General features: G+C 36.0%; 1 protein-coding gene across 1 annotated transcript in view; it reads right to left on the bottom strand.

The window, feature by feature from the left end:
* Positions 1–1,009: 1,009 nt before the first annotated feature.
* Positions 1,010–17,008, bottom strand: part of LOC106877162 (sphingolipid delta(4)-desaturase DES1) — a 17,497-nt gene continuing 1,498 nt past the window's right edge. Inside the window, exons 3-4 of the mRNA XM_014925977.2 lie at positions 3,473–4,215; positions 1,010–1,518 (exon numbers count right to left, since the gene is read on the bottom strand). Coding sequence (XP_014781463.1) covers positions 1,372–1,518; positions 3,473–4,215 — 890 coding nt within the window. The 3' untranslated portion in view covers positions 1,010–1,371. The remainder of the gene's footprint in view (positions 1,519–3,472; positions 4,216–17,008) is intronic.

Raw genomic sequence — 17,008 nt, 5'->3', positions numbered from 1 at the left:
GAATACTTATAAGCTAGGTACTTCATTTTTTTCATACATTAATCAAAATAGACATACATCATATATCACACATATGTATATGAACACACACACACACACACACGCACACGCACACACACATTAATGTATTTAAAAATAAGTACTTCTGTAAGAAAGTAATTACTGACAAACAAGTCCGACCCAATTTCTTTCAATAATAGTAATAAGTTCAAATTTTGGCACAAGGCCAGCAATTTCAGGGGAGAGTATAAGTCGATTAAATCAACTCCAGTGTTCAACTGGTACTTATTTTATTGACCCCGAAAGGATGAAAGGTAAAGTTGACGTCGGCAGAATTTGAACTCAGAACACAAAGAGGGATGAAATGCAGCTAACAATTATCCCAGCTCACCGCCTTAATAATAATAATAATCCTTTCTACTGGAAGCACAAGGCCTCAAATTTGGGGAAGGGATTAAGTTGATTAAGGGATTAAGTTGGTACTTACTTAATCAACCCCAAAAGGATGAAACGCAAAGTCAACCTTGGCGGAATTTGAACTCAGAACGTAGCAGCAGATGAAATACTGCTAAGCATTTCGTCCAGTGCGCTAACAATTCTGCCAGCTTAGCCAATTATAATGTGAACACAAGGCCACATTTTTTCAGAGGAGTATGACCAATTACATCAGGCCCAGTACCTCAATGATACTAATTTTACTAACCTTTAACAGGAAGAAGGACAAAATTCATCTCGGTGGGATTTGAACTCGGAACATAAGGTAACATAGCTAGACACTTGTCACTCCACTACTTCTCTTGAAGCACTAAAGTCATGTAAGATGGCAATGTCACAGAATCAATAGCTTGATATTAGAGAAAAGTATTATTACTTAATATAACAGTATCAGAAGAGATGTGTAGAAATTTTGCCAGGAATTTGTAAACTGATAGATATAATCATGTTTTTAGAAAATAACAGCAAAAGAAGCATCTTGAATAATAAAAATAATCATAATAATAACAATGGATTTAAATTTTGCCACAAGGGCAGCAAGTTCACAGGAGGAGGTAAGTTGATTACATCAACCCCAGTGTTCAACCGGTATTTATTTTATTGACCCTGGAAGGATGAAAGGCAAAGTAGACCTTGGTGTAATTTGAACTCAGAATGTAAAGAAGAACAAAATGCTGCTAAGCATTTCGCCCAGCATACTAATGGCTGCCAGCTTGTTACCTTAGTAATAATGTGATTTATAAAATTAATAAAATTGAGGTACAGAATTCCAGTAATGCAAAACAAAAATTACAATTATGAGTAATTAAAAATTCAAACAAATTTTTAATATATTTTTCAATGGTAAAAAAACAAAAACCCACACAGCATTCCTAATTACTTGGAAGATTTGAAAGGCTTTGTAGAACGCTTTATTCTTGAATATGGTCCAATGTCAGGATCAAATATGAAATCGTAAATCACCCTCACCCAAGAGGTGTGACATGGTAGGTTGTCATAAAACTCTGGTGCCATTTTACGGAGCTGGAAAAAAAAAACAAAAACAGAAAATAAGTTTTAAATCATTGATGAAAATAGGCACTAGAAACAAAATAAACACACATGTATGTATGTGTGTGTATATATTTATTTATATATATATATTGTAAAAAAAAATTACCACTAAAATAATGTTTTAACTCCTCCACTTACCTGTATAACTTTGTTATTACCGGTAATTATAAGCAATTTAATGCATCCACATTCAATATAAACATACCATAGGTGATTATTCACCAATAGATGGCAGCACATGTTTTGTAAACATACATACCTACATTGAGTGCATTGGATGCAGGGAGATTTTTAAAGCCATTTTTGGGTAAAAAAAGGTGCATCTTATAGGCCATAAAATACAGTAATATAAATCAACAGTGTCAGGCAGTTGGTATCAAAGACAGCAATATTAACATTTGCATTACTATAAAGGTAAATTTACTTATTTCAGTTTCCCATATATTTTTCCTGATTGTTTAATTTTAAAATAATTGGCCTAATATATTTCAGATTATTAAGCTCATCGTTAGATATGAAGGTATTTCCAACAGAGGTAATCATGTATTTCCTTTGCGGCTAGACACCTATTTCTGTTCCCCTATCATACTTTAACCACATATCACCTGGCATAAAGCCACACACCACCTTGATATTATGCTGCCCCCCTCAGTTGAGGGGTCTTGTCTTGTGAGTAACCTGGTAACCTCACTACTGTCACTGCCACATAAAAAATACTTAGCAGACACTGTAAAGTGGTTGGCATTAGGAAAGGGATCTGGTGCATTGGAGCTTGGTGCAGTCTTCTCATTTACCAGTTCCTGTTGAACCATCTAACCCATGTCAGCATAGGAAATGAATGTTAAATGGTGATGGTACAATGTCTTGTTCAGTCTGATCACTGATTATCATCAGGTGTTGCACTAAACATACATCCAGAAATAAAATAGTGAAAGCAACAATCAAGAGGAGGACACCAGTCTGATTATAATATACAGGGTGGCAGGCTGGCAGAAACGTTAGCACGCCAGGTGAAATGCTTAGCGGCATTTCGTCTGTCTTTACGTTCTGAGTTCAAATTCCGCCGAGGTCGACTTTGCCTTTCATCCTTTCGGGGTTGATAAATTAAGTACCAGTTGCGTACTGCGGTCGATCTAATTGACTACCCCACTCTCCCAAAATTTCAGGCCTTGTGCCTAGAGTAGAAAAGAATATAAACAGTGTACATTATCTTTTACTTGTTTCAGCATTTATTTTTTTTAAAGCTTGGTATGTATTCTATGATTCTCTTTCGCTGAACCACTAAGTTATAGAGACCTAATACCAGTTGTCAAGTGGTCGTGGGGGACAAACATAACACACATGACATGCTGCTTTCAGTTACTGTCTACCAAATCTACTCGCAAAGCTTTGGATGGTCCAGGACAATAAAAGACACTTGCCCAAGGTGCCACACCACCCAACATATGTGCCTATATAAAATTTTCATCTGTATTGCATCATAGCACTAGGTGTAACATCAACGGGGCAAAAAAAAAAAAATTCACAATTAACTTATTAAAACATACAGCAGCTGCTATTTCAGTTTTTACAAATGTTAATTAGTTATTCTTTACATGAAACATTTCAGTTTCATTATCACAACTTGTACTAAATTTCTGTGAAAGTTTACTCACACTAAAAGAAAAACCTTTAAAGATAGCATAAAAGAAAATGCACTGAATTTTCAAAATTGTGTGCATCTTTTTATAACCCATTTGCTTTCAACTTCTAAATAGGTCAAAGAAAACATCTGCATTGTGTCAATCTATCAAACTCCATCAACATTTTCAAGATATATCAGAGTTGGTGAAAAGACTATAATTTCTGATTTGTAAGCTACAACTGAATATGCATAGCAATGAATAAAGTTATTTTGAACAGAATTAAACAAAATAAATCTTACCGCAGGCAGTTTACTTCCAGCAACATAAGGGAAATCGTGATGCTCATTGTGAAAACCAACATTGAAGGTAATTGCGTTGAGACACCCATAATAAGAGTAGGTTTCGTATCCTTTCTTGAACATGTAATGCTCAGATATAAAATGCCCAGCCATTGGATGTAGTCCAGTTGCCAAAAGCGTTCCAGCAATCATGTACACAATAGGTTTTATACCCAAGAAATAAAACACTACAGCATCAAAGCTAAACTGTACAAATATATTGATTAATTCCAAAAGTTCCAAAGACTTAGGACGAATGAAAAATGGCCGTATTGTGTAAAACAATGGCTGTAAAACCACCCAGAGAAATTTGGTAAATGTTCTATTAAAGAACTTAGCTTCAAATTTGGTGGGAATATCTACATCTATGTCATCCTCTCCTTGAAATCGATGATGTTCCAGGTGATATTTTTTAAAAGTGATAGAGACAGGCACTCCAAGAGGTAAGTTGCCGAATATTCCCAAAGCTCTGTTTGCCAGTGGGTACTTTGTTCCAAAAGCCAAATTATGGGCAATTTCATGAATAGCTAAAGACATTGAATGGTTAATGACACCGCCAAAACAGTAGGCAAATATTATTATATACATCCAGTCCATGTCCTTAACAAAATACATTGATATCATCTGTATAATTACCATACATAAAACTATGAATTTTAAATGTGGATCTGGCCCAAACAGCTTTTTCACTTCAGGATGTTTCTCTGAAATAAAAAACAAAAACAAAAAACATTAATTAACTAAACAAAAGCCATCGTTTTTCTATTGTATCTTAGGGGTCATTATGCCAATAACAAACACACACTGATTCTATTTAACTTATTATTCATCAATTAGCTGTTTAAACAATCGATTGCTTTGTTAATCATTTGATTAATAAAATCAATTAAGTTTGTCAAAGTCCTTTTCTTGACCTCTTCAATGACATGCTCACTCGATCTCTCTTCACTTCAGCTTCAGGTCTCTGAATTGATTAAGTAAATCAAACCAGTCATATCTGGCCCCCTTACAACAACTCTACAATATCATTCAAAACAATGTGAATAAGCAATGCATTTGATAAAATAATCTGAAAGCTAAAGGGTCAAATAGTTAATTAATCAATGAATAATAAAGAAGTGCAGTAGAGTCAGTGCATGTGTTCATAATTGATATGACCCTCCCAAAATACAAAAATTTCAACACACAAGTTCACATTAAGAATTGTGCAAACAAGATACAAAAATCATCTGTTACGTAAAAGTTCCATCATTGGAAGACAAAGTCCCACCTGTGATACATATACTGTGTAACTTTCCAATCCAGAACAGAAATATATTCATTCAGAAAATTAGGATATGGGCTTCACTTGGATCGACATATACTCAGGAAAACCTTAACCAAATACTAAGCTGCTCCTATATTCACAAATCCATCCTATATTGTAGGTACATTAATGAAGTATTTACAGCTGTGTGCTTATCTCTTAGCTTTTGCTTTTTTGTATCGGGTTACAGCCAAGATGGGGCTCTGCCTTGAAGGGTTTTAGTCATAACGAATCAACTTAAGGACTTGTACTTACTCTATTGGCCTGTTGGCTGATTTACGGGAATGTAAACAAACCAACACTGGTTGAAAATGGTGTGTGTGTGTGTGTGTGGTGGGGTGACAAATACAGGCAGCTTCCACACATTTCTGTCTAGCAAACTCACTCCCAAGGCATTGGTTGACCAGGGACTAAAGAAGACACCTGTCCAAGGTGTCACACAGTTAGACTGAACTTAAAACTATATCATTACAAGGTGTGCTTCTTAGCCACATAGACATACCTCACCTGTGTAAATGAGGGGGTGCTGAAAAGCTCCTGAGGTTGAGTAAAAATTAAAAATACAAGAAGATCAGTTAATTATGATTTTATTCAACATATTCTCCCTCAGACACAGCAGTCCTTCAGTTTTTCTAAACTTGAATGGTTAGGACTCCAACCAGGCCTTTCATGATATCTTTAAAGCCAGGAACTTTTCAGCACCCCTCGTATATCTATAGGTATTACTTATTATCAACAACATAGATGAAGGCTCTGAAGTACAAGCTTCTCATTTATTAGCTTAACTCGAGCAGTACAGAAAGTTTTAACAAACTAGGTTTATAAAGGTGTAACCAGTTAAGTCAACAGAATGTTTGCACCTCAGCATAAGTATTGAGGGTTTATTTCCCATAGCCAGCACTGCAGATTACCTGGCATAGATATTTAAACCTCATCGGCCCAGCCTACCAAACTGTAATAGATTCTATAAAAAGATATTGTCTACCTGTGTCAGTAGTGAAATCGTTGAATAATTGCCAAATATTTTATTAGTTTTGCAGTGCAGGTTTCAAATATGTCTCAGAGCAGGCAACATGAAACCATTCTAGAGAATCTCAACATTCTTTTTTTCTAATTTTGAAACAAGGCCAGCAATTTTGAGGGGGTACATCGATTACCTTGACCTCAGATCTCAATTGGAATTTATTTCATCAACCCCGAAAGGATGAAAAGTAGTGAACCTCAGCAGAATTTGAACTTAGAACATAAAGAACTGGGTGGGAGGGGGTGGGGATGGATTGCTGCTAAGCTTATTTTCCAACACATTTATGATTCCGCTCTGCCAGCTCACCACTGCTTTCAACTGAATAGTCATTCGTGGTGCCACAGTTGCTAAATGGGTAACAGGAATTTACTTGAATTGCTTCTGTTTAAATTATAGATAAATCTCAACAGGCATAATTATTTTTGCCCAAATCCACTTGTCCTAACTAAACAGGCCCATTATAAATGGGTCTGGATGAAAACTCAAAGCTTAACACTCCAATGATGGCCTATCTAATGCATATATATATATCATCATCAATTTACATTTGCTTTCCATGCTAGCATGAGTAGGCCGGTGCAACAGGATCTAACAGGTTGGAGGACACATAGTACTTCACTGTCTCAGTTTTAGCTTGATTTCTACAACCAAACACACACACACACACACTCCTGCTAGCAAGGAAGACAGACATACACATTGAATGAATCAATCGATATTTCAGTAGGTTTCTTGCATATATGAGACAGACTCAAAACATCGAATCAATCAATAATTGTAGGATTTATATAAAAAAAATTAACCTCCATAATAAACAAGACAATCTAGCTTATGCCAAGCCTTTGAATTCAAACTATGGACTACAGTCATGATTGTCTAATTTGTGTTTAGTATTAGGGATTAAAGTGTAAAAATTTATTAATTTTTATCTGTAGGTAAATGAAAAAAGACTGATATTAATATTCATAAACAAACATCAGAGAGCCCCCCACAGGTATCATGAAGTGCTTTTGCTTGTTCCTTTCTTCATTTTTTTAGTCAAGAGGGAAGGCAGGGCCTCAGAAACAAGAGAGAGAGAGAGAGAGAGAGAGAAAGAGAGAGAGAAAGAGAGAGAGAAAGAAAGAGAGACTGTAGTTGTGGCTGGTGTCAAGTCAATGGCACCCATGCCATAAAAAGCACCCACTATACTCTCATAGTGGTTGGCATTAGGAAGGGGATCCAGCCATAGAAACCTTACCAAATCAGATTGGAACCTGGTACAGTCCCACCAGCTTACTAGTTTTTAGTCAAACCGTCCAACCCTTGCCAGCATGGAAAGCAGATGATGATGATGGAAAGTGTAAGTCAATTACATCAACCCCAGTGTTTAATTAATGCTTATTTTACTGACCTCAAAATTATGGAATGCAAAGACAACATTGGCAGAATTTGAACCTAAAATGTAAAGAATCAGAAGAGATACCACTAAGCATTTTGCCTGGCTCACTTAACAATTCTACCAGCTTACTTGAGTTAATGAAAGAAATAATAAAAGCAAATACTAAATGGAATCAAAGCTATCAAAGCAGCTTCAATCAGTAAATTAGGAATTTACAGTCAACATTTCAATTAAAACTCGAAATAGAGATTAAAGGACATCTATTCACTGCTTAGACAATATCATCACCACTCCAAACCCAGGTAAGATTTCTGTAATTAAATAGCTTCATAACATGTCCCAGCATGTCTATTTTTCAGGCTAATTATTTGTAAATGACGAAAATTATTTCTTCTGAGATAAAACAAAACAAAAAGAAATATAGTAAGGCATCAAAATAGATTATAAAACAAAAAACAGCAGTAACAAATACCAAATTTATTATTAACAGTCACATGATTGCATTTATTAGACACAGATGGCATATAACTAGCTGGAGTTAGTTCAGCGAGAAGATAATCCCTTAATAGCTAGAAAGAAATGTGGACAAGGAGAATTGTAAATATTTGTGCTATAGTTTCACTAATTACTGAAATTAGCCTCCATGTTTTTAGATAAAACTGCAGGAAATGAGGATGATGTTACAGAAATAACATCAATATGATAACAGTATATTGTCCCCGGGTCAATCCTTATTGAGCAGATTTATGATCAAATGCATTCCAACTGTGACCACCTTATCCTTTAAAATGGAACTGAGCACTAATTTTTAAATGTGTCTTTTAAGCCACATGCAGTTAAGTATTCTACCTATTTTGTATTAAAGCTGCTAAGATTTCTTTTAGAAAGAATACATGAATATAACTATGCTGATTATCAATACAAGGTCCAGAGTAACAAAACCAACACACTACACTTTATTTGATAAAGTTTTCTAATTATCTCCTCAAAAATCACTCTCGTCTCTCGCCACTATAATGCACAGCAGTCATGAGGAATCATATCAGTGAACAATAAGACAAGTTATCGTCCAAACTACAGAATGCTCAGCCATCAAATGTCAGAAAGTAGTGATATGTACGACAGATACTAAAACAGGGAGGTAATTAAAAACAATTTTGAATATCATCATCATCAAATATATATATTTTTTTCTTTTACTTATTTCACTCATTTGACTGTGGCCATGCTGGAGCACTGCCTTTAGTCGAGTAAATCGACCCCAGAACATTCTCTGTAAGCCTAGTACTTATTCTATCAGTCTCTTTTGCTGAACCACTAGGTTACAGGAACGTAAATGCACCAGCATTGGTTGCCAAGCAATGTTGGGGGGACATACAGACACACAAATATATATGTGTGTGTGTGTGTGTGTGTGTGTGCATGATGGGTTTCTTTCAGTTTCCATCTACCAAATCACCTCACAAGGCTTTGGCCGGCCTGAGGCTATAGTAGAAGACACTTGGCCCAAGGTGCTAAGCAGTGGGACTGAACCCAGAACCATTTGGTTGGCAAGCAAGCTACTTACCACACAGCCGCTCCTGTGCCTATATCTTCACTTTTCCATACTTGCACAGTTCAGGTGGATTTTGCTGAGACCTTAAACCTTTCCTGAGATGCAATTGACAATTCTTAATACATATTTATGTTTATTCAAATGAGGTGCATAAAAACAAAATTGTATGCACAACCTGTTCAATTCATGCCAACATGAAAAAACAACACTAAAATAATTGTGCTGATGAGGTTATGATATTCATGTCAACCTGAAGGCAAAAATATCGATCCATACTGCTACTTTAATGTTCCATTTCACCGAGTTAGCAGTGATGATGGGGTAAAGCGTGTCAGAATAAACTTCCCTCATCTTTCTTTGCGAGTCATTAGATCTATTTGGTTTAGATGCTTGTTCATTTAGCATGTCTTTTTCCATGCTAGTAAATGTCAGACAGGCTGGTATTTGAAGTAGGATTTTTACACCTGGATGCTCTTCCTGTCACCAACTCATAACTGTTTTTCAAGTAAGTAATTTTTAATTCCAGAGACACTGTTGAAAGCACAGAGCTAGCAAGTTGTTGACAGGAAATGTCAACACATGTCACCAGTTGTAGCACAGCCGCAAGCAGATTGTAAACATTCTGAACATTTGTCTAGACACACATGCACACACTGGTCACACCCATATGTAATTAGTCTTGAAGTGAAATTTCATCCATAGGGGTGCTTTTTCAACTGTTTGAGAAGGTTTGAATCCACCAGTCTCATTGTTATCCAACAACTTACCAGAATTCAAAATGAGATAAAAATAGTGAATGATCACTTATTGAAAATATACATAAAAGTTTTACTAGACACAAATCATTTGCATTATGCTACAAAATTAATGACCTGACAATAATTAAAGTACCAATACAGCTAGACGATAATTAAAGTACCAATCTGGTCATACCTAGATTTATCAAATATAGTCATAATTATAGATCTTTTATCTGTTACTCGTTTCAGTCATTTAACTGTGGCCATGCTGGGGCTCTGTCTCAACAAGTTTAATAGTCACGGACAACCTGCAGCATAGGAAACTTTCTGAATGGCAAACTTGAAATTTTTTCTTAGTAATGTGGCGAACCTGGTGATGAGAAATAGTTCATGGGAACCACTTCTGATAAAAGGCTGCCTATTACTAATTTAGTCAAACAAACCAACCCCAGCACTTACTTTTAAAGTCTGGGCAGCACAATGCGACTGAACCCAAAACCACATGGTTGCAAAGCGAGATTCTTAATCTTCCCGTTTCATTTCTGAGCCTAACATTAACCCACTCCATTTCTCAGCTCTTGACTGTGCCTCTTTTTACAAGTGGTCCATTCTTATATTTCATATCCTTAATCCTTAACCATAGACTTAACCAATGATAGACTGGGTGATCAGTCAACCAGTCTATCATTAAAAAATTTAGTGCCCAGGTAATTGCTGAAGGCTTTGTTTGTCTCTGACCTACAGTATTATATAGTTTAATATACATATAACATTTATAAATAGAAAAAGCTTCCTATTATATAAAAAAAAAGCCTCTATACAGTCTACATAATTTGCTAAAAATAACAAACAAGTTTCTTTCAAATCACATCCCGCTATCTTTAATAGGATTCCTTGAATGCTATTGTTCTAGAAATTACTCCAGAAAATAATTTCTTTCTAAACTCATACACAAGTTTCTAACCTTCATGCACAGAATTACTGGCTTTATTAAAAGTAATAAGTACATTGCAGAAATATCATCTGAGATTTTTGTGAGATATTGATGTGTTGGGCTTTTTGAACAAGCAGCTGTTATATATAGTTTGACAAACAGCAACTTTCATTGTCAGCTTATTTGTTACGTCACTGCTATTCAGGCAACTTAATATTTTCTAACCACACACGCACGCACACGCACACACACAGTCACAGATGTGCACATGGGAATATTAGGAAGCATAGATATGCTTCATTTATGTGAATGCTAATAATGCTAAGGAGAGGACATAAATGTGTCAAAGAATCCACTCATTAGTAAATGTCAGAAAAGGGTACAATGAGATAACATTATCAATAATCATATACAACATACACACACACCACATTTTTCTATCTCTCTCCTTTGACTGGGATAGACATGTATCTCTCCAGCAAGACATCTGTATCCCTCAATATTGCTCCTTTCTTAATTATGCAAGTTATTTGGTGGCCTCACTAGTGTTGGTAGCATGAAAAATGCACCCAGTACACACTGTAAAGTAGTTGGTATTAAGAAGGGCATCCAGCGAAAGAAACTATGCCAAAGCAGACAATAAAACTTGAAGCAGTCCTCTGCTTTGCTAGCGCCTGTCTAATCCATGCCAGCCTCAGAAAACACATTAAATGAATATGATGAGGATATATAGCTTGTATGACAGTTTGTCTGTTTACAACCACGTCAAAACAACAAGGGTACCCACATGCACACACGACAGGCATTTTTCAGTTTCCATCTACCAAGTCCACTTGCCTGTGTGCCATTAAGTAGGACGGACTGCTGAGACCACATGGTTTGAGATATAAGCTTTTCAACCACATAGTCATGCCTCCACCTATATGTATACGTGTGTGTGGTGCTCACAGATATGAAACAGGAACAGAACAAAGACAAGTATCATAGAATAAGCAGTTTGGTTATGAAGCTGTATGTTGTTTGTTAATGACAATAACTATGTAAATATATAAATACTGTATACTTTCAATTTAATCAGTGACATAATACAACCTTTTATTTAGACAGTTAAACATATTTCCTAAATAATGTCATTCATTCAAGTTCTGGACGTTTATTGGCATACAACATATCTAAAAGTTTTAAAATATCTTATTTTCTTCAATAGAAAAATTATTTCAAACTTCAAGTTAAAACTAGTACTAGATTTTTAATAGGAAATTGTCATATGAAGTAAATTATGCTTTTATACTACAGCTACTACTACTACTACTACTACTACTACTACTACTACTACTACATAATTAAGTGTAAGTCAGTTCTTTAAACATGGGAATTTTATAAGGGATTGGTCCAGCTATTTTCCATCAAATTTCAAACTTCAACAAAGCAGGCAGACAAATGACTTCAGATAATTTAGCTTTTATATTATAGCACAATCAATGTAATAGGAGAGGTTGGATGCTCCTTGAATAAAGTATGTATAACTCTATACTAGATTGTTAGTTGTAATTTAGCCCCAGGTCATCCCTGATCAACCAGATTAGGTCTGCTCTATGGAGTTTGGGTTTTACATGAATGAAATATCACTGATGCTTTCTTCCTGGAAGGAAGTTCTTAGCTAAAGACAATATCTCATTCACATTTTTCCACTGCTCTTCAGACACTACTGCACAATTTCTCTACATCAATCACAAAGAAATCTGGATCCAAAAACAAAGTTGCACATGTCCATTCTATCACCTGCTTTATTAGCAAGAACACACAACCTCAATTACAATCATCATCATCATTTAACGTCCACTTTCCATGCTGACATGGGTTGGATGGTTTGACTGAGGGCTTGTGAGCTAGAAGGCTGCACCAGGCTCTAATCTGATCTGGCAATGTTTCTACAGCTGGATGCCCTTCCTAATGCCAAGAATAATAGCAGCTGTAATATTCGGACTGAGTCCACCTTGCTTGTCTCAGTTGTGGTCTAGACATTCAGAAAGACAGTGAACAGTAGAGAGTATACAACATACATAGACTGCAACAAACAATTGAACAATGCAAGTCAGAACATGCAATAGGAGATCCAACTAAACGGAGGTAAGGAATTCCAGGGTTGCATATTGAGCTTAGTCATTAGATGGCTTGATTAGGGCCACACAAAAGGATAAAGACCTCTTTGGGCCATGAATGACCATAGCATTGCACCTAGAAAGTCCTCTCCCACTGCCAAGGCACAAGTCTGCGCAAAGTCGTTTGTGGGAGACCAGCAGTCGCTCATGCATATCAGTCTCCCCTTTCCATGCTGCTGATGTTGTCCAAGGGAAAGGCAAAGGTTGATACAGCCTAGCACCAGTGACATTGCAAACCATTTCTACAGCTGAGTGAACTGAAACAACATGAAATAAAGAACACAAGACTCAGTCCAGCCTGGGAATCGAACTCATAACCTCATGATTGAAAGGCTAATGCTCTAACCACTGAGCCATGCGCCTTCACCACATAGGGCCATATAGCAATAAGAAATTAGATGCTGAATGGTTAAGGTGGTTACATCATGACTATGTAGAAATAAAATTATGTTATAATGTAGGCCAAAAGAATCTGGACTTTCCCTGGCAGTATCATTGCTTCTTGATACTGCTGATTGGGAGCAACACTGAAAGAGTGAAAACCATTGTAATCTCTAACAGCTGACAAACAGAATGTCACAATGCAAGTTAACCTAGTAGTAATTGTATATATATAGATAGATAGATAGAGAGAGAGAGATAGAAAGATTTATCAACAGCTATATAAACACACAGACCTTCAGACTGTAACTAGTTTGATAAGTGCCATCATTCTATTGGCACTTATCAAACAAGTTACAGGCTGTCTGTGTGTTTATATAGCTGTTGATAAATAAATATATCTCCATATATATATATATATATATATATATATATATATATATAGCGAGTGTGTGTGTATTCATTTATCAGAATGTACAATGCTTCACAGGTGGAAACAAAGAGTGAATGGAAAAATAGATCTGTGAGTCAGCCCAAATCATTCAATCAACTACCTGTGTACTATATGACTGCCTGATAAGAGCTGATCTGTAACTATACAATAACAACAAAATAAAATGACAAAGCTTATTAGCTCACTGAAAATGAAGAAATCTTGACATAGTCAACTGATTTGACCATTGCTTTTCCTGTAAGCAGGATTTGGGGGACAAGGTAGAAAATCCTTAATATAAACTAATTTGATTTATGAAGCAATGTTCAATATGAAAATGAAACTTTCCTCAGCATAACAAGTCTGACTTGCAAATCATTAACTGTTCTGCACAAGTTACATCCAGTTTTTAGTCGGCCTGTTTAGCATGATACATCTCGTGAAAGTTGCAGAAGAATGGAGAGACCTATCAACTTGAAACCAATGAAGGTGAGCAAGTTTCCTAGGTAGTATCACGTGTCATATATGGTCTCTACATACACTAACATGTATGCATATATTCCAAAACTGCATTTTTATTTTGCTCTGAACATGTAAATGGATCCCTCTTGTCTTAATATGTAAATAGCTAGGGGGAAGGAAAAATACATACATGAGTTTACTATTCATGTCACTATATTATCTAAACAAGTAAGCACTACAGAGTGGTGTCATTTTCTGAGAAATGTCAGCTTAGTTTAGTGTCAGCATATACCGTTGACAGCTGCCCTCTGTTATAATTACACAAACCTAATCATTACAACCTGTTAGATTCAGCCAGTCTAAGTAACACAGATGATATAAATGAAAGTAGTGCAATTACTAACATACTGGATCTCTGTAATTGTCATTTTGTGATGCTAATGACCTTTTTTTTTAGATAGAGGAATGAATCTTTAACGGTAAGGGAGTAAGACAAATTGATATTTTAGTACTGTATTTCTCAATGGACATAAAGAAATACGAAACACAGAAGACACAGCTGTGTGGTTAGGAAACTTGCTTTACAATCACATGGTTTTGGGTTCAGTCCCAATGCACAACACTTTGGACAAGGGTCTTCTACTATAGACCTAGGCCAACTAATTCTTTGTGAGTGAATTTGGAAGACTGAGACTGTGTGAACGTCTATCACACACACTCTTTCACTGTTTGACAACTGGCATTTGTTTACATTCCCATAACTTAGCGGTTTGAGCAAAGAGACTGATAGAATAAATACCAGACTTGGGAAATAAGTACAGGGAGTAGGGTTGATTTGTTTGCCAAAATCAATTTGTACAAATACTCCTTTCTACTATAGGCCCAAGGACTGAAACTTAGGGGAAGGAGTAGGGGTAGTTGATCACATCAACCTCAGTGCTCAACTGGTACTTATGGACCCTAAAAGGATGAAAAGCAAGGTCAGTCTCAGTGGAATTTGAACTCAGAATGAAAAGACGGATGAAATACTATTAGGCATTTTTGTCTGGCAGGCTAATGATTCTGGCAGCTTGCCACCTTAATTTGTACAAATAATGATTATTAAATATAATCAGTTATACTTGGGCTGTAGCGAAAAAAAAAAAAAAAAAAAAAAAAAAAAAAAAAAAAAAAAAAAATCAAGCTTGCCAAGTTCCAATTAAATTCAATGAAGCAGACATACAACCTCACAAGACTTGGCCAATATCTACAACAACTTAATTCTGAAATTTCACTATTTGATGTTTTAGTAACATTTTTACAAAAAGGAAAAAAAAAAAAGAAAAGAAAAAACATTAAAGTATAGAATATCAAATTATAGCGAAAAAATACCCATAACTACCTTACCAAGGAAACAGAGAAAAAAATGGGGGTGGGGAAGTAACAGGTTGTACACCCCAAAACAAATGGCGTTGCCGTGGAGAATGGCCAGCAACATTCATTGCAACAGCCACAAATTGGCAGCAGCCGGTCAAGCTCTTGTATTTTGTTCTATCTTTCTCTTCATCACAGGCAGTGATATATGGGTGTGCGACCGATGCAGCAAAGTTGGGACCGGAAACCATGTCACAGCAGGCCGCGTCCCAGATAAAGGAACTGCCAACCTCGTATGGGAAGAGGGTTATTCCGTCGGGGCCCTGAACTTGGTAGTGGAGGTTCCACAAGTGTTGCTAGTTTCATATGTTGCCAGTTGAAATAGATAATATCCACATAAATTACAATATTGGTTACATTTCATTTTCTCTGCATGCAAAAGTACAGAAGTTGGGTGTACATTACATTAAACTATGTAAAAATCAAGCAATTTGTGTCCATGACGGTCGAGTCCCAAAATGGATACTTTCCTTGTTTCTATGGAATAATATCATTCCCTTTCGTCTGAGCGTGTCACTGCAATCAAAACTCATAAGGGCTGGGAATTCCAAGCTCTAGCAGTGTATATTTTATTACGCTGTTGACTTCTGCGTGTCTTAAGCAATCTACCGCTACTGAGTTTGCAACGCTTGGTGCCTAAAATTATTTTAGATATGCACCGTTCTTCGGAGCTGAGGATATCCCCAGGGTTGTGATGGAATATTAAGATTTTGCCCTTTATCAATGGATGACAAATGAAAAGCATTGATTGTGGAGGTCATCTCCCATTATATTAATTGTAGATGAAATGCAAATCATTTGTTTCTCTACAAGAAACAACATCCTAAGATCTATCTTTGACTCAGGAAAAAATGTTTGCAAAAGTCCTTTTTGAGTGTGTGTGTGTTCTCTATTGTCTTGGGATAATGACTCGTGTTAGGAGTGATTTTGATTGATTAGAAGAGAAATCATCAACAACAAAGAAGACATTATAGATATTGATTCCTGGTAATCATCAAATGTATTATTGGAAACGGAAAGCTGATTTTAGTTTTGAAGCCAAGTTAGATAAGAAGAGCATGTTGTTACTCGTTATGAAGCGACTGAAAGACTGAGATGATTATCAACGAACGTTGCATTATCGAGGGACCTACATGTTGAGTTCTATACCATCAGATTTGGCTACATTAGGGATTCCTAGCCAGTGTCCACGGAAGCTTTAAGGAGGTCCACAAGTGAAAAATTGTAATCTGTGGGTCCAATGTATAAATTTGGTTTACTAGGAGAGGAACCTGTATTTATTGAAATTTTCAAGATTTGTATTTGGAATTTATGTTATGAAAATAACGAAATTGTTTCATTGTTAGTTAGGGTCCACAGATGGTAAGATAGCTCTCAAGGGGTCCACAATTAAAATAAGGTTAACTCCTGGGCTACTTCATCAATGACAAGTGCAAAACGTGTAGCTTCAAATACCGGCTCTTCGTTGTATACCGTATTCAAATCAAATTTTATAGTCCTAGATGAAAAGGTCAGACACACATTAATGTAAGTGAAAGGGATCTAACCAAAACTCAAAGAGGAACCGTAGACAGCCTGCAGAAAATGATAAGTGCCAATTCCTTTTTCACTAGTCATTAATCGTTACAAGTGCTTAAAACATAATTTAGAAAAGATAAAAAAAAAAAAAAATTGAGAGAAAAGCGCGGGTGTGGCTAAGTTTTGCTCCC

Source organism: Octopus bimaculoides, chromosome 11 (assembly GCF_001194135.2).
Source record: "Octopus bimaculoides isolate UCB-OBI-ISO-001 chromosome 11, ASM119413v2, whole genome shotgun sequence".
Classification (NCBI taxonomy): Eukaryota; Metazoa; Mollusca; class Cephalopoda; order Octopoda; family Octopodidae; genus Octopus; species Octopus bimaculoides.
Note: the sequence above shows the minus strand (reverse complement) of the source record. Positions and strands in the feature narration are given on the sequence as shown.